Consider the following 25037-nt stretch of genomic DNA (forward strand, 5'->3'; position numbering starts at 1 on the left):
CTTTGTCAGGGAGCAGACAGGCTTGAGTGCCTCAAAGCTCAGCAGCCTCCATCTCCATACACTAGAGATAATTAAATTCATTGATCCTCTTGGATGAAACCACACGACTTAAAAAAAAATGAACGTTTGTTTTTAAATTTTATTTTATCAAAAAAACAACCAAGAAAACAGTTAAAACTGTACTTATTCTGAATAAAAAAAGAAAAAAGCCCAAATTGCTCTTTACAAGTTAAACATGTTTTTCCTTGTCATTTAATTTAGGTATAAACAGAAAAAGTGAAGTGCTTTCAGGCACATCAAATACCAACATGCCTTTTCTACAACAAAAACCAGCATTGAATGCAACATGCATCAATGCGAAGACATGATCGAGCGAGAAATCATTGTAAAATAATGTTTCATAAAATGTATGGATGTATGAGGATGTGTACATGTCTGTGTGTGCGTGCTTGAGAGGGAAAAGGGCTGCATTTTATCCGTCCTGCTGTTGGACGAAGGGGTTAGGAATAGACTCCATGCCGTCCTGGGGACAGATGAGCACCACGGAGGTCCCCCTGCACACCACCAGTCCCAACTGCCGCGTATCTTCTGTCAGCTTCAACTGGTCGTCGGGGTCTGCAGAGGTGAGACGATGGTTAGATACACCACGCTTAACATTCAATTTTAACATTCGGACCAAAGACGCTGCTCTTACCACGCATATATTCGATCGTGCCATCCAACACCAGGTTTAATAGGGGATCGAATCCCTTTAGAACACCGCTCGCTGTTAACACAAAATAACATTGTTAGAATATGTGGAGACTGCTTCAATCATGAAATGCCTTCCCATCTATTTAATTAACGCTGATTGGGTTATGGTGAGGCACTGATGGAACTATCCACAATGTTGCACACCTTCTCGACCTCCTTGAAACTTTACACGAATTGGTTTGTCGATGTACTTTGACAGATCAAAGATGCTTTCCTTCTTCTTCTTTTCTTTATCCTGCAAAACACGAGGAAAGTGTGTTTAGAAAATACCAATGCCACTACATTTATGCTAACGTGGTTAGCTCTGCATGGCTAACAAGGCAAACGAAACAGTTTGTTAACTCCGTAGATGGAGATACATTTAGCAAAGAAGGGGTTCATTTGAATTTGCGGTTCTTGGAACAGACACGCATGCAGAAGAAACAACAGGGAAGGGTGACATCGTAGAACATGACTGAATTGTTTCAATGAAAACGAAAAGCATACGAACTCACCGCCATTTTCGCAGAATGACACGGAAGTTTACCTATACCACGTGGGTTCTTCCACCAATGAAATCGCCGAGCATTCTATCATGTGCTTAATGATGTGTAGGTTCCTACTCCGCTATTTGACCACTATAATATATAAACGTGGTGTTTCATATAGCTGATTTCATTCCCAAAAATCTGGTTCGAATTTCTCTCAAATAAATGTACGGCAATATCAGACAGTCTTAAAAAAAAAATCATGGGTTATGATGCGTTAGGGTTAGGGTTAGGGTTATTTAGAGCTTCAATGTTTTTATAATAAGCATTGGGTGTTTTGACCTGACCTCATTTTCTACTGTGTTAGTGGAGCAGTCGCTCGCACATACATTTCCAAAAGGGAGAGAACATACCTATTATTTTGTTTCTTCTGTTTGTTGGAATGGAAGCCAGCCAATTTGGTATTGTAAGAGGTCATTCAGACGGTGTTTCTACCGCTGGTGGCAAAGTGAGTTTCCTTTACCAACCAGAAGAGGGCGCCAAAGGTGAATATATTTAATCAGCCCCACCAGTCGAATAAATACCATGTCCTTATTATACAGACTACGTTACACAAAACTGTTATAAAGTAACCCTCACTCTCACTCTCACACACACACACACACACACACACACACACACACACACACACACACACACACACACACACACACACACACACACACACACACACACACACACACACACACACACACACTCTCTAGGGGGGTGAGGTGCAATGTACTCACCACAGGTCCACAGCCACTGTAGGCGAACAGCTCTCTCCGTGACACTAGGGCTAACCGATTAATCAAATTCCAACGTGAATTGCAATACGAAAAGGCTAAAAACAAAAACAAATATAGCTGAGAGCAGCAATGAGGGGGAATGGGAAGCAGAATAGGACTCCATAAAGTAATTTTGGTGGACAGACATAATTGGTTAGGTGGCTACATGATGACTGGGTCGGTAATTTCACTTACAATAAAAGCTGTTAACAATGCACCCCCAGAGGTCAAATGTCACCAAATGTCATCGTTGCGTACGGTAAACGTGGGACCATAAACAGACCTTGGTTTTTTAGGGTTCCACGTTCCCGCAGACTTGTACCTTTATGGTTCTGCATTGGGTTTTAGTTAGCCGACCAATCACAGCCCTGGCTCCTGCGTCGCCTCGACTGAAGGTTAACATTTTTGGGAGGCGCACGCCTTGCGGTGGATGCAAGGAGGGTGTTGCGGGTAGGCCTACGTGGAACCAAAAAAAGCCCTTAATGTGCAGCTCAATAAATAAGGCATCATTAATCTAGGTATTACCTCCCCCTTCATCCTTCCTCCCTATCTCCCTCTCTACCCCTCCCCCCTTCTCTCTCTCTACCTCCCCTCCCTCTCTTTCTCTACCCCCCTCCCTCCTTATCCCAATACCCCCCTCCCTCCTTCTCCCAATACCCCCCTCTCTCTCTACGCCTCCCCATTTTTTCTTCACAATTTACATCTGGTTGCTTGATGAAATTATTGGGGTTTCTGATGCGTTTTTTCTTATTGTAAGTCGCTTTGGATAAAAGCGTCTGCTAAACGCCCTGAATGTAAGTGAATGAAAAGCGGCAAAAATACAAACAATTGTCGGTTCCAAAAGCATTTTGTGCCTTGTATCATGTAACTTAACTGTTCGGACAATCCTATATCTGACACTGTACAAAAGTGTCACTTCCATGTGGTTTTATTAATGAATCCCCGTCAGTGATTGTGTCATATGTATGCTTATTATAACCGTGTGTGCCACTTTTCTGCCCGTATACTTGACTGAAATAAGTGAAGTCAGGGGCGTTGTCATCCCTCGGAAAATCTGTATACGTACGTATACTTTGTTGATCAATAAACAAATAGGTCATACTTAGTTAATGCAATGGGCCTACTTATCAATTAACTTCTTAACCATTGTAAAGGGTTCAGTGTTGTATTGATCAGTGTTAAACTGGAAAGTAAAGTTAATAGCAAATATCAATTTACACACACACACACGTTTTGTGTTTCCCTATTATTTTACATACAACTTTGACAACCTGCCATGGCAATGTAAAATAAATTAATCATTTTTTTTATTATTTAAGATTTAACAGAAAGCTAAAGCAAGCATACAATAAAATGAGGAAATAAAATGGATACGTAAAAAATAAAATAAAAGCAAAGTAAAAAATATGCATTCTAGAAAGTGCAATGTCTTAAAGATTTAGAAGAAAGCTAAAGCAAACATAGACAAATACAAAAAAAATACAAAACGTTATTTTCACACGATTCACGTTTCTGACCTCACAGCATTTATCGCTTTGATAGGCAAGGCAAGGCAAGGCAACTTTATTTATATAGCACTTTTCATACACAAGGCAGACTCAAAGTGCTTCACATATAAACATTGTCATACAATAAAATAAAATAATAGATAAGTAAAAGAAAACATATGCAAGAAATTAGTAAAATAGAAAGTGCAATGTATTTAAGAGAAAATTAAATTGAAATTTAAAAAGGCTTTTTAGTAAGTAAAATTGAAAGTGCAATGTATTTAAGATCAGATCAACAGTCTCTCTGGAACCCAAGTCAGGACTACAACCCGACCTAAAGGAACTTGGTCCTTTCTCTGGAACTCCAATCCAGATTCTAGGACTCTAACCCAGACAGAACTTGATCACAAACTCAGGACTCTAACCCTTATACAAACAAACTCAGGACTCTAACCCTTATACAAACAAACTCAGGACTCTAACCCTTATACAAACAATATTCTAGGACTCTAACCCAGCTTCTAGGACTCTAGCCCAGACCAAAGGCCTTATTCAACTTATTCTAGGACTCTAACCCAGCTTCTAGGACTCTAGCCCAGACCAAAGGCCTTATTCAACAAATTCTAGGACTCTAACCCAGCTTCTAGGACTCTAGCCCAGACCAAAAGGACAAACAAACTCAGGACTCTAACCATTATACAACCTTTCTCTCTGGTATCAGATCATGTATTTTTCTGGTAAAAATAGAAAATAAAGGGAAAGTTAAAAAGGCATTTTAGTAAAATAAAGGTAAAGTATTTAAGATTTAGCAGAAAGCTAAAGCAAACATAAAAGTCTTCAAGTCTAAATGATAACGATAGGCATCATAATAAGAAAATAACGAGTAGGTGTAGAAATGTAAAAAAAAAAAAAAGGTACAAAGATTTAACAGCAGGCCTTTCAAAAGACACATTGGCTCAGGTAACAGAGTGTAAAGTGAACTTCATATATAGGCAAAGTGCAAATTCAAATACACAATTTGCTAAAAAATCTTTGCACGCACAATCGATCCAGAGTACAGTAGATTAAAAACCTCCTTACACACTAGGAAGGGGTCGGATAGCATCAGGCAAGGGGAGAGAGCAGCAGAATATAGCACATATGCTACAAATATCAACCAGTTTAGTGCTTTGAAGGTATCGTCTAAGGTAGTACAGGTCTGTGGTGTAAAAAAATTGGTGACTTCTGTCTTAGCTTCTATAGACAATTCACATTTTCATACTTGAAGCTTTGAGTGCATTTAAGTCCCTGAGGAGTTTGTCACAGTTGGAATAGCTGGTGGGAAATATTGGCATTGTACCTCAAGTTCTGACCAATTATTACAAATAAATATAGATTTTAAATATGGATTTTGACTGACGCATACCATTTGTAAAGCGATTCCTACTTCTGCTTTTCCAGTGCGAGGAGCCTCACACCGGCTCCTCGCATTGCTTCTGGGTCTTGCAGACCAGACGATAACACCAGAGACACGGGGGAGAGATCGCCAGATTTCTTCCGGCAGCTATTGGACAGGGTTGGGTCTATTGATCAGCTAGGAGAACGCTCGCACGTACTTAGATACTCTTCAATCTCTCTTTGCTTCAGAGTCTCAGTTTACCATACCGAAAATACTAGATACCAAATAAACTATCTTAAAAGCTATTCCTTTGGTTTTGACCACTTTCCTTGAAGAACTCAGCAGTTCTTATAAAGTGCACTACTGCAATAGCCTCAATGCAGTGGACAGTAGTTGGTCCTTGTAGTTGTTCAGACAGCAGTATCCTCGTCCTGCGTGACCTCCACGTAGTTCCTGATAAACCAGAAGGAAGTGTTAAGGTGTTGAGAACTTTCTGTCAGACACAATGTCTGTCACTCCCAATTAAGCCCTAACAGTGTGTGTGTGTGTGTGTGTGTGTGTGTGTGTGTGTGTGTGTGTGTGTGTGTGTGTGTGTGTGTGTGTGTGTGTGTGTGTGTGTGTGTGTGTGTGTGTGTCTCATCAGCCCTGATTCAGTTCTACTCTGATAAGAGTTTTGGGCTTTTACAAATTGTTTAAGGTGCTGCAATGTCCCCCCGAAGTCGGATAAAACTAAACATTGACTTACTTAGTCTGGTTTAGCAGAGATTTCGGACATCCATCTTTGGTCCCATCTTTGGAAGACCCTGGAACAGAGTGAAGATAAGTCTTGGATAAAACCATCAGCAAAAATCTCCTAAATGTAAATGAGTAGAGAGTTCAATCACTCAAATGAAGACGTACCATTCCTTTCATCCTTTCGTTTCTCCCAGATTTCTAGAAAAATGGATAAAAAAAGTAACAGTAGTTTATACGTATAGTACATGTACATTAATTAGCATCAGTAGCGATTCCAATTACAACTAGAAAATGCATTTCCTGCAGAAAATGCAGTGAGTTCATGTAGTGCAAAGTGAGGTTGAAAATATGTTTTAATAAAGATAGTTTAAGACATAAAGAGATGTTAAATGGCAAGTGAAGGGATCAAGTGAAGGGATTTGAACTTTGAATTCGAGTCTAAATGGAGTAAACAATGTTAACATGCACACCATTTAAGAAAATGTAAATGGTTGGAAACAATTAAAGTGACCGCTGAATGAAAAGCGCGAAGCATTCAGCGGGATTGTGAAACGTCACTGCGTGTGTGCGCGTGTGTGTGTGAGAGATAATATAATAGTATTATATTATAATTTATACAACGGGTGGCTTAAATCCAGCGATCTGATTGGTTGTTAACTGTTGTATAATGAGCGTATACATAACTGCTATGACGCCCGATCATTTTGTGAAAGTTTGCATATCACTCCGCGCCTGGACGTAGAAACAGTTACAAAGTAAAAAATATGTTGAATGATGGAGAGGGTGTAAATGTTGTTACTCCGGGAGTGAGCAAGGCGATGGAGAGACTAACGAAAGCTTAGGCACACGGTGAGTGAACTGCTCCATAGGATAAATTGCCGGCGAACCGCTCTAGCCTTCTCTCGGAGGGACGCTAAAGTGTGTTGCATAGCGACCGTCGTGCATTTTGAAGGCAGCCAGGAGGGACTACTTTTTTGTATTCTTTAATAAAACGGCTACTTTGACTTTCTTGGTTTTTGAAGGGGGTCTCCGGATGGCCGTAGCGCGGGGAGCTCTGTAGGGATTGTGCTTCGTGGTGTTTGTTTACCGGCGTTGCTATGGTTACCAAAATTATTATAAGCAACTGAAAATTATGCCGGTTTGAAACTAAAACTGTGATTCTGAAAAAAGTATAAACGATATCGAAATTCAGTTTGTGTGTGGATTTGTTTAATGGTTTGAACGATGGTAAACGGTTGAAAAAGGATTTAGTTACGATGTCATAAGAAGTAGGTGTATAAGAATGGCCAGATGTCTTCAATGAAAACAGCTGAAAACGAAGCGGTATGAAACTAAAACTGTGATTCTGAAGACATTTTAAATGATATCGAAATTCTGTTTAGATATTATTGAAGATACAAGTTTGTTGTTAAATGGTTTGAACGAAGATAAACGGTTAAATCGATTTAGTTACGTTACTTCTACAGTTGAAGTACCAGAGGACTCCCATGACTCCCATGTTAAAAAAAGATTATATTTTAAAAATCTGAAAAGAAGCGGGCGATTCCAAGCTATTCTGAATATTATAAAATTTGATTGGAGTCTCTAGGTGAAAAATTGAGGAAGGAGATAGGTCCCAAAGTTTGTAGAGAATAAGAAAGAAAGAAAGAAAGAAAGAAAGAAAGAAAGAAAGAAAGAAAGAAAGAAAGAAAGAAAGAAAGAAAGAAAGAAAGAAAGAAAGAAAGAAAGAAAGAAAGAAAGAAAGAAAGAAAGAAAGAAAGAAAGAAAGAAAGAAAGAAAGAAAGAAAGAAAAAGAAAGAAAGAGAATAAAACCTAAGAAGAACAATAGTTGAGCGCTGCATGCAGCACTCGCCTAATAATGTATTATAGTCTTGGTCATGATACAAATTAAGAGATGCGATAAGCTACATAAAATAAATAAAACTGATACTCGATCTCACCTTAAAGCAAACTAATGAAAGATGTACAAATAATCAATTTGTGAAGAGTGAACTGATCTTTAAACACAAGGATATGCAAATGTGAGAGAGGTTTTAATTGACTTCCCTGTCATGGCAACTCAAATGCAGTAGGTGAAACTGTTGGTACATAGTCAGACATTGTTCATCATAATGATAATAGCAGTGGTACTTGTACCACTGCTGTTATTGTTGTACTTGTACACACTTATTGTATGTTTGTACGTCCTTGTATGTAATGTACGCACTTATTGTGTGTTTGTACCTCCTGGAACTTAATGTATGCACTTATTGTATGTTTGCACGTCCTGGCACTTGATGTACACACGTATTGTATGTTTGTATGTCCTGGCACTTAATGTATGCACTTATTGTATGTTACTTAAAAATAGTACTTAGCATCGTATCCTATCTTTGTTGTGTAAGGGGAATGGGTTAACCTAGTGATTGTAAGTGATTGGCACTTGGTTCTATGAACATCCTTACTGTTCCGACAGCGAGATATTGTTGTTTCTTTCTTCTGACAAATGTACTTATTGTACTTAAGTCCCTTTGGATGAAAGCGTCTGCTAAACGCCCTGAATGTAAATGTAATAGGATTTAAGTGGTATTTATGTTTCTGACCTTTTTTCCAGATCCAGATCCCTGGAAGACAAGAACAAATCTCATAAAACAATTTCATTTGGCGCAGACAATCAAGAGTTCAAACGAATGGGAGATACAAAACAACTCAAAGAACACTCTATGAATGCAATACGCACCTGTCCTGAGCCTGTGAACCCCGATAAATGCAAATGACAGCAACAATATCACCGCCAGTATCACCGCCAAGATCACGGTGGAAACAAAATCTATGGAGAGACCCGACAAAACATAAATTGCATGCAAAGCACGTTTCTAAAATGCTAAATGGACTCCATTTTTACAGGTCTGTTCTAACCAGTGGCTACTCAAAGCGCTTGACAATACTGCCTCACATTCAACAATTCATGCACACACACACACACACACACACACACACACACACACACACACACACACACACACACACACACACACACACACACACACACACACACACACACACACACACACACACACACACACACACACACACACACACACACACACACACACACACACACACACACACACACACACACACACACGTTGTTTTTCCTCTCTATCTCAATCGTCCCAATGACGGATTAAAGCCTTTACAAGGCAGACGCAGGCACAGTGTGCTCCACAGTAAAGGCTCATCCCATCCCAAAATATGAGCGTCATTAGCGAGATCGAATTATTATTAATATTGCAATAAAATATAACTCACCCTCCGGTTTCCCCAAGACCGAGTTGAGCGGCAGTAGAAATATGATGAACAAGATCTGATCTCTAGGCGAAACCATGGCTATAAAAGGGACCAATGAAAAAAATGCTAGTTCATTCGGGTTTAACAAAATTTTCGTCGGAGCACTACTTGGGAAAACTTGATGACGCGGTTCAGTCGGAGTGAAAGAATCGAACATGGCGGGTTATTTGGTCCCGTCAGCCACTCCTGTGTCTCGCCAATAGGCTCTAAGCAACGGGAATTGTGACGTGCATTGAGGCTATAGGCTACTTGCACAAGCACTTCCTGATTCGCCGTAATACAGCTCATCAGCTTCCGGTTCCAAGATGTAAACGATGCACATCTGTGATATTTATTGTCGGCAGCTCCTGTAAACACCGGGTGTAGAACGTTGCCTGTCGGGAAACAAAAACTCCGACAAGCAAATTGGAGAAGGGGTTTTGGCTGTATGCTTCGACCTACATGTACAGCTACGAAGGTAAGAAAACGACGTCTAACAGACGCTAGCTACTGTCAAAGTCTAATCTGTCAGTTAACTGTCACTGTCGAACGTGTATTACGATGCAGGAACAGCAAACGCCAACAAGATTTCTTAACGAGTGTTTAATATCAGCCTTGATGTTTGCCTGTTGTGTTGAGTAATAATAGTTTAAGTACAGCCACGGTTTTGTGTATATAAAAGTAACATTACTTAGCTACCTAACGTTTCTTTCCATGTAGTAACATGTTATAGATGTGATGATGCGAGTAACCCAGTACAATTGAAGCTTAATGAATTTGTATGTGTTATTTCATTCAGTGTCCAATAAAGACAAGCTGACAGTGCAGGTCAGCGTGAGAGCCTTGTGCTACAGGTCGATGGGGAAGAGCGAGGCACCAAGGCAGGAAGCTGTGTTCATCCCTGTTCAGTGGTGTTTGTTCGGTTAAGCAGTAGCTAAGTTTAGTCCTCAAGGGCCACCAACTTGAATGTTTTTCATGTCTCCCTGTTTTTCACACACAATTTAATATAGTCAAGGTAATGAGTACAAGGCTACAACTTTTCAATAAACAAGATATTTATTGTCGTTTGCACAGCAGAAGTACAGGTATGGAATAATTGTGTGATTCTTGGAGTCCGCTTTAAAATCAATCCATCTTTATTTTAAGAGGGAGAGAAATAACAGTAAGCATTCAGGATGGTAGTCTTTTTCTAGCACAGTTGAAGTACTTACCTTCATAAGAACCAAGTTGTTTTTTACACCCATGTTGCAGAGGTTATATTTGTAATGATTTACCTTTTTCTCTTAGATCAAGCTTTGTGATTCATCACCAGTGATGAAAAAAGAAAGAGTTAATCTATGGGCTCGAGCAGCTGTCTCTGAGAGGAAAATTAAAAAAGTATAGCAACATTCATTGTTTACAATTTTCAAAAGAAGCTCTTTATTAACAACGATGAAGAGACAGAGCAAACTTTGACAAATGTGCATTTTTGAAAAAAAATACCTGTTACTTATTGGCATCCCTTGTGTAAAAGCATCATAAACTTGTAGTTATTTCCCTTATTAAATAAAGGTTGCCTAATCAGTCTTCAGACATTACAGGGAATTGATGAGCCCTTTTGTTTCCTCATTCAGACAAACAAACCAAGAAAAATACATTCCTTGACACATTAAAGAAAGGATTTATACAATTGTGATACATACTGTGGGGATTCACATAAATGCTGAGTGGTTTGAAGCCTATCAACAACATAGTAATGTTGTCTTCAAGCTTAGAATTCAACCTCATTCATGTTTCAAAGGAGAGGGGTTATTTTGTAGACCAATACCTCTGTGTATTGGAGTGGAAAGGACAACTAGATTCCAGGGATTGTGGCAGAATCCAGTTTAATCATCTGAAAGGTTTCTTTCTTAAAATTAATTTAATATCTTCATATATAAGAGAGTCCTTCCTTTCCCTCTATACACACACACACACACACACACACACACACACACACACACACACACACACACACACACACACACACACACACTGAATCTCTAAAAAATAGGCTCCAGGAAAGTTGTAAGCAAAATGTTTTCACATTTCCACACAGGGTACTTTAATGCAAAGCTTATCAAGGCACTGTCTGGCTTCAGAATCTCACACAGACCAGCAAATCCTTGTCTTTCTGCTTATAAAGTAAAGCTATCTATTAGCACAAATAGCTAAAGAACAAGGCGCTGGGACAAAACAGGAGTCAAGGCACAAAACGAAGTCCTTTAGCAAGAATAACTGAATTCAAACTTGCAGCGAGAACCAACCATAATAATCCACTCTTTTTTCGCACAGAGAATCAACAGGAAATACCATACATAATTTAGAAGTCCCGACTTTAAATCACTTCTTAAAAGGCATATCAGTTAATTGGAACACCAATTCAGGAGTCGCTGATGCACTAGGGGGCGCCAAAGGTACTCAAAAGAAACTCAACCAACCCAGGGCCATTTAGAGAGAATCTAACTAGAGTGAACCCTCTACTCTCTGAACCAACCTAAACGCTTTTCTGTACATCAGATAATTCATTAGCAAATTCTTAGGCAGCAATTCTATATACAACGATAATGCTAATTATAGAGCGGTTATTGATTGATTGATTATGATCGGTTCAGCCGATAAGATGGAAAAAAGAGAGGCTACACAGTAGTTTATCAAATACGTTATGACAATCCATTTTTCTTCAGTTGGCAGTTTACAAACCAGCGTAACATTGAACTGAATGCATAGATGTATTGTAGAAGTTAAGTACATGGATGAAGATGAGTAATCATCTGGGCTGGACTTGATAATGGATCAGATAAGAGGATTTCAGATGTGTCCGCAGCATTTATATATTTTTATTGGATGAGAGTAATATTTTGTTTAATAGTTGTGTCCGTGCGACTCTGACAATGTCCGTAGTAGAAAACGTATGCGCCTCTAGAGGATCTCTGGTGCAATTATCATCGCCATAACTGACGATTCCCCCTCAGAGTTTTGTCTGGATAGGTCCGTACTATATCAAGGTTTAAATAGCTCGCCTCCATTAATGTATTGATGATTGTACTACCTTATACACACACCTTATACACCACAACTAAAACACACAAACAATCTGTGTTTCAAAGCCAGCAGATTAAATAAGTGTTGTTTCTGAGGATTCTAACTAGTATGAAATACCTACTAATAATACTACTACTACTACTTCTACTACTAATACTACTACTACAACCGCAGTGAAGGTAGAAGACAGAGGTCATAGAGTCAGCTACTAAACCACAAACTGTACACAGCCATGCAAATAAAACCCAGGAGAATTTCCTTTAGTGGTTATGAATGAAAACGACACCAGCGTCTAGTATCCCCAGTGACGAGACCTTCTGTGTGTGTGTGTGTGTGTGTGTGTGTGTGTGTGTGTGTCTGTGTGTGTGTGTGTGTGTGGGGTGAAACAGTGACACACCTATTATCTGATGATGCTGAACAGATGGTGGTGGAAGCGGAGGGTTGGGGTTGAGGGGACGGAGCAGTGGGGGATACGTGGGAGTCGGGGTGGAGGGGGTGGAGGGGGGCAGGGTCACTACCTCGCTTTGGGCCAGGGGCTGTTGGAGCTCCGCCGGTGGGTCAGAGTGTTCAGAACACAGTGGTCGGCCAGGGACGCCGATTTAGAGTTCATCGCACCCTTTCCCTCGCTCCTCCCCCAGCAGCCTTCATCCCCTCCCTCCTCGGGCCACTCCTCTTCGTCGTCGTCGTCCTCCTCCTCCTCCTCGTCTTCCCCGCTCTCTTCGTCGCTGCGCTCGTCTTTTTCCACCTGCGGGGGGGACGTCGACCGCATTATGCAGGGTCCTGGTCGGAATGTGCAGGAAGCAAACACCCTGGTAGCCCTAGATTGAGTCATTGTCTATTTATAATATACGGCCCATAAAGAGTAAGTGTGGCTACACAGCTCTGTAACACACTCCCAGGCTCCCTCAGAGACGTAGACTTTCTCAAAACTTTTAAAGCCCTACTCCAAAAACACCTTTTTAAATTGGCCAATAGGGACCAGTGACTACTTTATGTTGTTAATTTCTTGTTGCTTTTACCGAGTGGTCAATTAGTAAACCAGGAGGTGTTGAGACACATAGGCTGCTGAACCAGCGTGTTAGAGCTAAGCAAAAAGCATGGAACGTATGCACGGAACGCACGAAAACCACAGAGCCTTGCACCCAACACCTAGGTGCTGCTGTCGCTGAAACTAAACAAGAATGACATCATGAACCACGCTATGTGCAACATGCTCATAGAAAACATTGTGAAATCCCCTGACATGACAGCTGGTTCTAGTGCATACTATTTAAATACTATACTATAAAAACTATTTACTATTTACTGAGCATATGGGAACATTAACTGATCATTGGCTACTTGTTGTTGTTGCCAAGGGTGTCCTTGTTCAGATCGCAGTCACGATTTGAATTCAGGCGTTACTGGGTTGACCTCGCATAACCCTCTCCCTTACTCTAAATCTGATTTGCATCCAAAATGCAATAGACGAGTGACAAAGCCACTCAAATAGGTACGAGTCGGCACAAAGTAAGCCCTGGTTTTACTATTTGAATGCAATAAATAAATGCAATGTATTATAATTTATATAATTATACAATATCCCCTCCATTTGTGCTGCCTTTATATGGGGCCGTGGCAACACAGAAACATGGTAACATAACGTGTGTTCAGTGTCATTGGGTGGAAATACTGCAGTTCAGCCGTCGCCATCACCTTGCCCTGGAAGACAAACTTGTGGACCATCCGCAGGATGAGGTAGGCCCAGAAGATGTGGAGAGCCTGGAGCACCAGCAGCAGGGCGTTGAGGAAGAAGTACCCAGGGAACGGGTCGAAGTAGTCCAGAGATTCTACCATGGTGGAGTAGATCATCCTGGGGACACACGGGAACAACGTGATGAGTTCGCTGTAGCGGCGTTGAGGCCTTTGGAAGGTGTAATTCAAGGAGTTGCATGTTTGAAGCATGTTTGGGACAAAAATAACGAAAAGAAGGCAACTGTTGGCACATGCGCACTTTAGGTTAAGTTATCTGCAGTTCAGTCAGGTTATCTGCAGGATGGGGATCTATACTCAGTGGTACCTATTAACACTCTTTTATTTGTGTTTTATCGTCCCATGTAGTAACCTGATGTTAGGAGGAAAGCTAACAGAAGTACTTTATAGACATTCAAATTGTTTCAGGTAAAAGGCTCTGATAGTGATTCTATTTGAGGGAAGTAAAGGAGAAAAGTAGTGCGTTGAGTACCAAATTCCACCCGCAAGCCTTACCTGCCAGGGAATATGACCAGTCTAGTCACCAGGAAGACGACAGAGAAGAGGATAAACAGTATGTCGCATGTCTTTCTCCAGCCAGCGTAGTTGAACATCTTTGCAGACTGGTGAAGGTAAGTAAAGAAATCATAAAGAAAAACAGTATTATGATAATTGCATACAATGTCGCTGAATCGCTCCTCCCCTTTTTGATTGACAAGGCTCAGCTCTAATGAACGAGCAGGGGGACTGAAGCACACCTGACCCACTCAGAGGCCATGTTTACAAACAACTCGTCAGTCTCCGCGTGCCACCTAGTGGTAGACACCTATACTATCAATAATGCATCTTTACCGCTATGATCAACAATATTCATGTATCAACTTTCATCTTTTAATTTAAATAAGAAATGTCTCAAAGCTCATTTAAGATAACTGTTTGAATTCATTTTGAACAGTAAGTTTTATCTGGGCAGTGTTGACCTCTGAATGCAATGCAATTACAAGGCCTTCATTGGGAAGAGTAGACGAGGTCAGCAGAGTCCCAGAACCGGACTCCTGAGCTCTTGTTCATAACTGGCCTGTTTCCATCCAGGAGCTGAGCACTGCAAATCCGGCTGCTCGTCAATTTTTCCTGCATATTTCATCAGATCCCAGATATAGTTTAACTCTCTCTGATGTTATCTGGGGAATATGAAACCAGGCCGTACCAACACGATGCAAAACACATAGACAGGGGGGGTCTGTTGTACTATTATACTGAGGGTTTTGCCTCTAGTTTGTAATGCATGCTTTTTACCAGTCCAATGTGTTCAATCATAATGGACTAAGGAAGATTGTGTGTATATTTATGACGGGGGAAACACTACTGTAGGGGCTACACAATGCTTTTCTTCAAGTCAAGTACGACATGACCTTTGTGGGTAACCACGTCCAGAAGAGTTGAAGGAATACACGCATGGCACAATGGCAGAGATTTTTTAGCCTTTTGCAGAGGATCTGTTTTGTAGTCCTCTTTATTGGTTATTCTAAACTTAATGTTTAAATAACAATAGGGCTTTACTTAAGAATGCACCATCCCATCTTTTGTTGGTAATACTACGCAATATTGGGAACACTCAACAAAGTTCTACTGTAAAACCCTAAAGCAACGTAGTACAAAACAAACAAGCCTCTGAAGGATCTCTGGTGAGATTATCATTGCCATTACCGAAGATTCCCCGCTCAGTAGGTCGGTAGTGTAGCAAGGTTTAAGTAGCTCGCCTCCATTAATGTAAGAAAGGTACACATATGACTGTCGTGAAATTGTTTAACTTTGAACCATTTCACCTCGAGGAAGAAGTCTGAGGAGTCGTGCAGCAGCATCACCAGAGTGCCCACTCTCAGGAAGTTGGCGCAGTAGGAGAAGCCGATGAGGAATATGGTAGCGATGTGATGAACAATCTGCTCCTTGAAATCCTAGAAGACTCCCACACAGGCATACACATGCAGACACAGACGCACATACACAAACACACACACACACACACACACACACACACACACACACACACATACACACACACACACATACGCATGAACACACACCACAGACACACAGACGCACACACATAAACCACAACCACAAATTGTTAGAAAAGTAAAAGAATTGGGTGTGTCTCAGCAGTTCTGTGTCTGTGGTCTAGTAAATCAGTATTGTGTGTGCTGTACTGTACTGATTTACACATTGCCCTGGCAGACTTATTGTTTGAATTCAATCTCAGATTCTCTTGTCAGCATCTTTAAACCCTCAGTGCAATAGTTGAGGCCAACAGTGGACAGGTCCTATTTTGTACGTTACGGAGATAATATACATTTTCTTCAATAGTATTAGCAAAACTTGCAAGGAAATATTTCAATTTTTGTAAGTCTTTTCCTCTTTTATCTGCTACTTAAATTCGTACCAGATTTTAGTTTTTTCTTTATTCTCGTATAGTGTATCATGAATTCCACTTTGAACTCATAGTCTGTTAAAAGTGCTCTTAAAACCGCTTCATAAGTCAAAAAGTTACAATTTGGACCTAGCAAATAATCGGGTATTCAGTATAAGGGTGAACGGACCACTTTCTCTCAGGGGTGAGAGGAGAGTGAGCGATGGTGGAACTAACCTTTCGCTTCACATCCACAGACACGCACAGCAGGAGGGACAAGTAGAATCCCAGCTCCATGATGTAATACCAGTAGTGAGCTTCTGCCACCGGCTGCATACAGGGACAGAGGAACAGATAGCATACAGCTTCAGGACACCTGGTGGATTTAATGGATGCAGGGAGTCCGCGCATCCTTAAAAAGTCTTAAATTCATGTTTCTAAATTTAAGTCCTTAATTCGTTACAAATGTCATATGCTGGTCTTAAATACTGTAACTCAAGGTCTTAGATTTGTCGGAGCTGACTATTATTAATATTTTTTTTCTCGTGGGACTTTTCAGGAAGGACATGTAGGGAGGCTTCTTTCTTGCTTGCTGCATGCATAAACGATTATCTGCATGCTAGCTAGTTAGTCTGCAACAATGGTTAGGTGCAAATTCAAGGACAGTTGGCTGGAAGACGTCCGTTTCCGAAGTTAGCTTGCGTCTGTTGCCAACCCCCAACATCGCTTGTTTTAGGTCTTCAATTTCATTCAAGGTGGTATTAAAAAGGTCTTAAAAAGTCTTAAATTTGACTTGCTGAAACCTGCAGATACCCTGGGAAGGATAAACCCTTGTTTCAACGGTTGGCAATATAGCCTCTTCATGCATTTTTGGGGTAAATGGGTTATCTTTTCCATCTGAAGCAGATTGACATCACAATTTAATGTGGCCAACTCTGTTTGCGTTTTGTGTAACTGTGTGCTTCTGTGTCATTGTGCATGTGTGTTTGTTGGTGGGGCAAATTCCATTCTATTCAACCTTGACTTCAGATAAATGAATGACCCCACATTGGCTAACTCTCAAAGCAGGAGGAAACGTCCCGGCATGTATGTAGAATGGGTGGTTATGTCGTACCTACAGTAAAAACCTCTGCCCTCTGGAGAAACACAATCGAAGGAAGTTTATTGGGCCCTCAACCCCCTTACATACACAGACACACCCCTAAGTTTCATGGCACACACACACACACACACACACACACACACACACACACACACACACACACACACACACACACACACACACACACACACACACACACACACACCGCTTCAGGCTCAGAAAAAGTGATAAGTCCACAACAAAGTGACTGAGGCAGCAGGTTAGCCAACCAGGATGTGAGGACAGATAGGGAGACATGGCTGCTGGGTTTTTAGCGAGATTACAGTGTTCTCTTTCGGGGTCCTGACCCCTTGTTGAGGGAGGAAGGCATTAACTGTTAGAAGTGAACGGAAAAAGAGGGACATGGAAGGAGTTTGGGGGGAGGATCTCTGCTTTTCCAGGCATTCCTAGATGTCTTCCCAATGGAAGCTCAACGGTTATGTTAGCCTTTTAAACTCCAGGCATAGCAGGAAGAAAGAACACAATAAGCCATGAATCTGGTGAAATAAACAGAACTTCGAGCCACCCCAGGTAGCTCAATATGGGTCAGAGAATGAAAGGACTGCTTGGGCTGTCTGTCAGGGTGTGTATGACTGGATGTAAAGTTTGGAGTAGGAGAACCAACAAGATTTGAAGAGTAATATATTTTATATTTGTTCAAGAGCTCAAAAGCGACACTACCAACAGTGAAACAGTTAAAATACCCTTCGAAAAAGCTTATTTGAGCAATGATAATCTTACACCCTGACGTATACTGTGAATATTTGTTGGTTTTTCCATCGATTTAATGAAAATGCAATTATGTGTTATTATGTAATAACATCACACAGACTCTGTTTGTTGACTCACCTGTTTGGGGTAGCCGTTCCAGCACTCTCTGGAGTCCCAGAACCATTTTGTCTGACGAAGAAGGAGACAGACATCTACGTTCAACATTGCGGTTTGCCTCTAGGCTAAGTTCACAAAAACGCAGGTCTGTTTACATGTATGTAATTTAGAAGACCCTTTTGTTAAAAGCGACCTGTAGGTGCGGCTTAGAACAATATTATGGCACATCTAAGTGCTTCTTAAAAAAACAACCTGGACGGAGTACAGCTATAGGAACCAGAAGATGCTTAGCAGATTTGTTTCTTATACATTGTACATTTCTTATACAAGTGCATCCCAACACAGTCATTTATGTTATAAATTACAAACATTCATGCACATATAGTCATAAGGCACAATGTTGTAGGTCAGTAATGTCGTAACCATCTAAAAAACACTAGGAATGAACGTAATTATGGGACTTACATCTATCAGAGAGGCTAGGCCTGCAGTGAACGCTACAAGGTAGAAGACAAATCTCCAACTGCACAGAAAACAAACAATTAAGGTTCAAATTGTTATCTTGGGAAATATTATTTTTGCAGTAATATGAAATGTATTTGTTGACGATTTGTTTCAAACTCACTTTATAGTCAGTATTATTGAGGCAATATCGATACAGGTTGATAAGCTTATATGGATGACTATAATAATGTTGATTATATCTAGGTTCTATAGTATTAGATTGTTTCCTGTAACTGCATTGATGCCAAGCCGTAGCACACATTTTTCTCAGGAATCCCCTGGACCGGGCTGGACGTTCTTTTAATACTGTTCCTGCAGCTGTGACTTTATTTAGGGAACAACAGGCAGCAGCAGCAGATGTCTAGACGCCATAAAGTTTGTTCTCCAGTGGACTCACGAGGCCTCGCAGAACTTCCTGGTATTGCTCGGGCGCTGTTGGTTCCGTCTGTGTCTGAACCAGGTCTGGATCTGTCGCTGAGAGAGTCCACACTGCCTGGCCAGACCCACCAGCTCACTCTGAATAGACACACACACATGTACGCACGCACGTATGTACACACACACACACACACACACACACACACACACACACACACACACACACACACACACACACACACACACACTAGGATTTAGGAATACATTTGCATTCTAATGTACATCTGTGGCGCTCTCTCTCTCTCTTTTCTCTCTACTTCCTCCATTCATTGGTCACTCGGGAGAGTGTTTGTGTAGAGGAGGACATTGTACAGGTGATATGGAAGAGCCTAATGTTTGAGAAGATCAAAACAGTACATTAAGAGACATTTACTCAGTAAATGTACCTTGGTTAAAGCCACAACCCCTTGGGATTTTATAACTGAAGTATCAGTTAGATCTTTAGCATTTAGTATAGGGTATATAACCACAGACAAACGTTGTTTGAAGTATTTCTTGGCACGAAAAGTGAAAAATCGATTTACAGTTATCAGAAAATCTCTCCATAATCTTCATTAACAAATGTGCTCTTAGGATACAGTATAGTACAATAGGTATGCAAATAGTATATTGGTGTAAAGATAGCAAACAATACGAATGATGACTGCAGCTAGGTGCACTTAGAACACAGACAGCATACTCAGACAAATCAAGATTCTAAAAGGTTACGATTATTACCCCTTCAAGGTTAGGCGCGTTATTTTGAGATTGCAGGGTTAGCCATAATGGTTTATTGTTACACTCATATTCATGATGTCCTGGAACATGCAAAGTAGAATATGGAAATGATACGATGCAACTGATGCATGTTAGAATACAAGTTTGCAGTTTGTATTTGAGGAATTTAACATTTCAGGGGAACATTTCAGTGATCTTTTTGACTGGAATTTATATAGTTGTTGATATGTGCTGACATATCAACAACTTTTTTTTATAAAGTCGCAGGCGGAAGTTCCCCTGCTAAAACGGTAGGCCACGGTTCTGCATTTTCTACAGTCTACCCCTGATAAGGAGGGTCATAACAAGCCCTCCATCTCACCAGCCTATGCATCTGTTCTGCAAGTCTGATCTGTGTCCTATCCTACACGTTCGGTAATAGACCGCGACTGAGGGATTCAGAAGCAGCCAGCAGAAGTGCCTCAGAATGTATGCTTTGAGTGTATGTGCATTAATAGCCATGCAGCTGATGCAGATTATTATTGATTAAAATACAGCCTGTTTTCTATTATAACAAGAAGGCTCTCCAAAGCAAGTGTGTGTGTGTGTGTGTGTGTGTGTGTGTGTGTGTGTGTGTGTGTGTGTGTGTGTGTGTGTGTGTGTGTGTGTGTGTGTGTGTGTGTGTGTGTGTGTGTGTGTGTGTGTATTCTTGACACATCATGGGAAACCAAACCGACCTGGGAAGGCTGTCGGTTGTTCTGCTTGCAGAAGGCCTCCAGTCTGGGGATCGACGGGGCTTCAGTCCAGATCCGGTCCTTCACACCCAAACGTGTGCTTAGAGGGAGTGCTATGATCCTGGAACAACACAGCCAGGTCAACAGGAGACCAGGAAACACCTGAACACTTTAAAGGGGTTCAACCGATGGAACGACAAAGAGCAATTACTAATCAGAAGCGGAGCGACCTCTGAATGCAAACTATCCCAATTTGCTTTAATTATACAACAACATCAACAGCGACAACAACAGAGTGAGATAAGCGAGCCTATCACTGAACAACAAAGACTTTTTGAGCAGTAAGCTGATCCCTCATTATCCCACCATAACCAACACTGGTCCACAGCCTTTAACATGAGCTGATGAAAACAAACTTGATCTGTGTGTGTGTGTGTGTGTGTGTGTGTGGGGGGGGGGCATGTGTGTGTGTTGCGTAACTCTACCACACATAGGTGATCACCCTTCAGTGTGCAGGTGGGAAGTCAGCATTCAGAGGAAGGTCAGGACTGCCTTTTGCCAGAGACGCAGGCTGTCTCTGCTTACATGACAACAATGCACGCACGCACGCATGCACGCACACACAGGTATACCAACTATGCAGCATGTAGATCACTTTTGCCATCTAAATGTACAGAAAGCCCATGTTATGCTGCATATCTGATCAAAAAGGTCTTGACTTTGCCCACACACACACACACACACACACACACACACACACACACCATTAATCTAGTATCCTTACGTTGCTTCTGTCTTTCCATAACCTACTATGGTAGCTGCCTCTACTCTAACAGCTTCTCGTGTAGATGAATAGATAATGAAGAGACGGAGTACTAAAAAATCAGGAGCATGAGATGTGTAAAGACTGCAGACCTGCTCCGCGTTCCTTAAAAGGACAGATGAGCAGCCTACCATTTGGAAGTACCCAAACAATTTGTATCATGTGGTCATCTCCCTGATGCTCGACACAGTGTCCAGCCTACCCTTACTTTCACTTTGACCCAGATTAAAGGATAGTTTAATTGTTTTGTCACCTGTGCCTCAGAAACCACGGGACTCAGTCCCTGGTGTCACCACTACTGCAGTGTTTTCTCCAATCCTCCATCGCTCAGGCCTCAAGGCACCTGTAATAGGCCCCGTCGGGAGCTAACATGGCAATCACATACTTTCTGTAATTCTTTGCTTTGCTGATGAGGGGCCAGGGGGTCAATTACTGCAGGAGACTGAATACTTTATGAGTTGTATGTCGTGTCTGTGTTTTTATAAACACGGTGGTGTTTTCCCCCTGCTGTTTCAGAGTCAAGTGAAGCGGCAGACGAAACGTAGACAAACAGGCGCGTGGAAGTCTGTCTTTCTGTCTCAGAAACAAACCTCGCCAAAGTGTTTTTGCTTTTCACCATTAGTAATGTCAGATAAGGAACAACATAAGCATCCTCGTTCTTCCGGGACTCCCTGGCTTTGGGGGGTGACCCCCCCCCCCCCCCCATCGACGGACAGAGGGTAAGCGTTTTTCTGTTTATGTCCCTGCAATGCTCACCATTTAAATCCTTTCATTGTTCAACCGCCTTTTCACTTCTTCTGTAGTATCTGTAGAAACAGCTGTGAAACAGATTTGTGTCTAGATTTAACTACTACTATCCCTGATTATGATTATAAACACAAAACAAAACAGTTATCTCTCTCTCTACGGTGAGTGGCTGGAACCTCAAAGATTTGAGCAGAATGTACGGGAAGCAGGTGTGGTCATGAAAGGTCTGACATATTGATCACATGCATTAAACACTTAACGCATTTGCCCCAGAGAGGATTGCAGGCTAGCACTATCACAGCAGCTTTAACTGGAAGGGGTTTCTGGCTTACTTACATACATTCGATGCCAAACAAGCTGCAAACACAGCTTTGGAGGCGAAAGAGACAACGGTAACAGTAGAAAGCATGGAAATGCATGGGAGTGCTCTACCCACGCAGAAGCTAATTATGTAGCAACCGCAGTACAATCAATGGAACCGCCAATCAACGACAAGCGGAGGTGGTGATACGATTATGCGTTTATACTAACGTTGTACAAGATATGAATCGCCTAGTTAAAGCAGAACGATACAGGCCTCCTCTGTGCTGGCATGTGTGTGTGTTATTCGCTCGAATGCGTGTGTGTGGTGTGCGTCTGTCTGTCTGCATGCGTGTGTTTGTGTGTGTGTGTGTGTGTGTGTGATTGTGTATGTCTGTGTGCATGTGTTTGTATGTGTGCATGTGTGTGTGTGCACTGCACATGCATGTGTTTGTGTGTGTGCGCATGTCTGTGTGCATGTGTGTGATTGTTTTTATGTGTCTGTGCATTTGTGCGTGCATAAATGTGTGTGCATGTGCACGTGTGTGTGTGTGTGTGTGTGTGTGTGTGTTCCACATCTCACCTCTCGAACACGCACCGGAGGGCGATGAAGCAGAGGGCCAGAGGCAGGGTGACCAGGAGGTCTCTGGGCATCGGGTAGCGAGCCCTCCCCTGGCCCACCTCCACCCCCACCTCCATGTCCTTCCAGCCAATGCCAGGGGGGAACCAGTAGTCCTGATGCCACAGCCAATCATTCTAACAGCCCCTCCATTCTGGATGAGAGAGAGAGAGAGAGAGAGAGAGAGAGAGAGAGAGAGAGAGAGAGAGAGAGAGAGAGAGAGAGAGAGAGAGAGAGAGAGAGAGAGAGAGAGAGAGAGAGAGAGAGAGAGAGAGAGAGAGAGAGAGAGAGAGAGAGAGAGAGAGAGAGAGAGAGAGAGAGAGAGAGAGAGAGAGAGAGAGAGAGAGAGAGAGATCAAAATGTCTAACTTAGTTCAACAGTGGATGAGGAGGAGGGAGGGCCGTGAGCAGGAGGACATGAGAGAGGAGGTGGAGAAGAGAGGAGAGGCATGAAGAAGAAAGAGGAGAAGAGAGGAGTGAGCAGCAGAAGAATAAGGAGGAGGAGAAGACAGAGGAGTGAGCAGGAGGACATGAAAGAGGAGGTAGAGGAGAAGAGAGGAGGAGGAGGAGGAGGAGGAGAAGAAGAAGAAGAAGAAGGTGGGCGGGCGGGCTGGGGGAGTTGTTGACCCGCCCTAAAAGCAGACCCTAAGTGCTAAAACATTTATGTCATTTTAATATTGATGGGAGGTAGCAGCTGGGATCCATAGGGATTATTATTATTAATGAAGAGGAACAGGGGAGATCAAAGTGTCGCTGAATGCTCTGTGTTTTTAACAATAAATGCCCCCCCCCCCCCCCTCCCTCCAACCATACGGGTTATGTGTGTCGTATGGTTGGACTAGAACAAGAAAGCATATTTGCACAGTGCATTATCAATATGCAAAGGGAGCCTCGGGGTGTTGCTGGTTTTAAACCAATTTAACTTTCAAACCACACACACACACACGAACACACACACACACACACACACACACACACACACACACACACACACACACACACACACACACACACACACACACACACAAAGCCTTTTATTTATCCATGTTGAACATAGCAATAAAAAGAAAAAACTGTCCTGGCCCAATCCCAATATCGGCACAGCATCGCGACACCATACCCTGCTTTGATTGGACGAACCAAAACACACTCCAAAACACAGGGGCACACAGAACACTGCCAGAGACAGGCTAGTGCCTGTATTACGAAACAACTACACACACAAAGGCTTTCCAGATCCACTAACGATTATCGAGTACCGTCTGCACCACGAAGCTTGCCATCTACCCCATATATACCACAACAGCCTTGATTAAGTATGCTGCATCTATCTCCATCAAACCCACCAAAGTCGATAAGCTAAGGCGTCTAGGTGGGCTATACAAAAGAAAACATACAAACTAGTCATCATTATGTATATTTTTAGGATTATGATTTAAAATAAATATTTTGATTACCTGCATGCACTCTTTAGGATGAAAGCACAGCGGCAGACTAGAGATTCTGAGGAGGAGCGTTTTGACGCAACCTGCTTCCAAACAGGGCGGGAGGTTAGGGGGTTTAGGGGGCGGAGCGTCGCTGCTGCCCACTGGATGTAAACGGAAGACGGTGCGCTGTCATCAACACCGTCAGCGTTTGTGAGCGAGCTGTTCCCAGTCGAACACTCTGCGACTCATCAGTCCTTCATCTGGAAATGAAACATAACAAGATTAGACCGAATTCCAGTGATTTGTCCATCCTTATGATTCATTTGCTTGTAGAAGATACGACTTATATGAGCACAGTACACCATCCATATGACATTACCAATTTATTCTCATCATGCAGGTTTGTTATATGTCTTCCTATAAACACATGACAGATGTTATTGCAGTCTGGGATGCAGCCAATGTAACTTCCTGTGTACTTATGCATCTTATCATCTGCCAGGGATTCAAACTGACTACGCATACAGTTTCACATGTTTATTACAGGTTCAACACATCAATGACCATTTGTTTTTGTTTATAGCTGTATTTTATTATGACATTATGAGCATGGAGTGCTCTGAA

The 25037-nt window shown here is 41.8% G+C and overlaps 2 protein-coding genes and 1 long non-coding RNA gene across 3 annotated transcripts; all 3 read right to left on the reverse strand.

Moving 5' to 3' along the window:
• Nucleotides 1-125: 125 nt before the first annotated feature.
• lsm7 (LSM7 homolog, U6 small nuclear RNA and mRNA degradation associated) lies at nucleotides 126-1395 on the reverse strand. The gene is made up of 4 exons (XM_060066534.1): nucleotides 1248-1395; nucleotides 898-988; nucleotides 695-766; nucleotides 126-615 (listed from the first exon to the last, which is right to left on the reverse strand). The coding sequence occupies exons 1-4, from the start codon at nucleotides 1251-1253 to the stop codon at nucleotides 473-475; spliced, it is 312 nt and encodes a 103-aa protein (XP_059922517.1). The 5' UTR covers nucleotides 1254-1395; the 3' UTR covers nucleotides 126-472.
• Nucleotides 1396-5237: 3842 nt separating this feature from the next.
• Nucleotides 5238-9107, reverse strand: LOC132469414 (uncharacterized). The gene is made up of 4 exons (XR_009528429.1): nucleotides 8367-9107; nucleotides 8230-8250; nucleotides 5813-5845; nucleotides 5238-5715 (listed from the first exon to the last, which is right to left on the reverse strand). It is a non-coding gene; the product is annotated as an uncharacterized LOC132469414 (long non-coding RNA).
• A 967-nt stretch (nucleotides 9108-10074) lies between these two features.
• Nucleotides 10075-24570, reverse strand: LOC132468878 (ceramide synthase 2-like). The gene is made up of 11 exons (XM_060066708.1): nucleotides 24444-24570; nucleotides 22952-23141; nucleotides 20502-20619; nucleotides 19028-19146; nucleotides 18592-18649; nucleotides 18148-18198; nucleotides 16395-16487; nucleotides 15577-15705; nucleotides 14267-14373; nucleotides 13715-13871; nucleotides 10075-12764 (listed from the first exon to the last, which is right to left on the reverse strand). Exons 2-11 carry the CDS (start codon nucleotides 23065-23067, stop codon nucleotides 12534-12536), a joined length of 1179 nt encoding a protein of 392 aa, XP_059922691.1. The 5' UTR covers nucleotides 23068-23141; nucleotides 24444-24570; the 3' UTR covers nucleotides 10075-12533.
• Nucleotides 24571-25037: the final 467 nt, after the last annotated feature.

Source organism: Gadus macrocephalus, chromosome 12 (genome assembly GCF_031168955.1).
Source record: "Gadus macrocephalus chromosome 12, ASM3116895v1".
NCBI classification, from domain to species: Eukaryota; Metazoa; Chordata; class Actinopteri; order Gadiformes; family Gadidae; genus Gadus; species Gadus macrocephalus.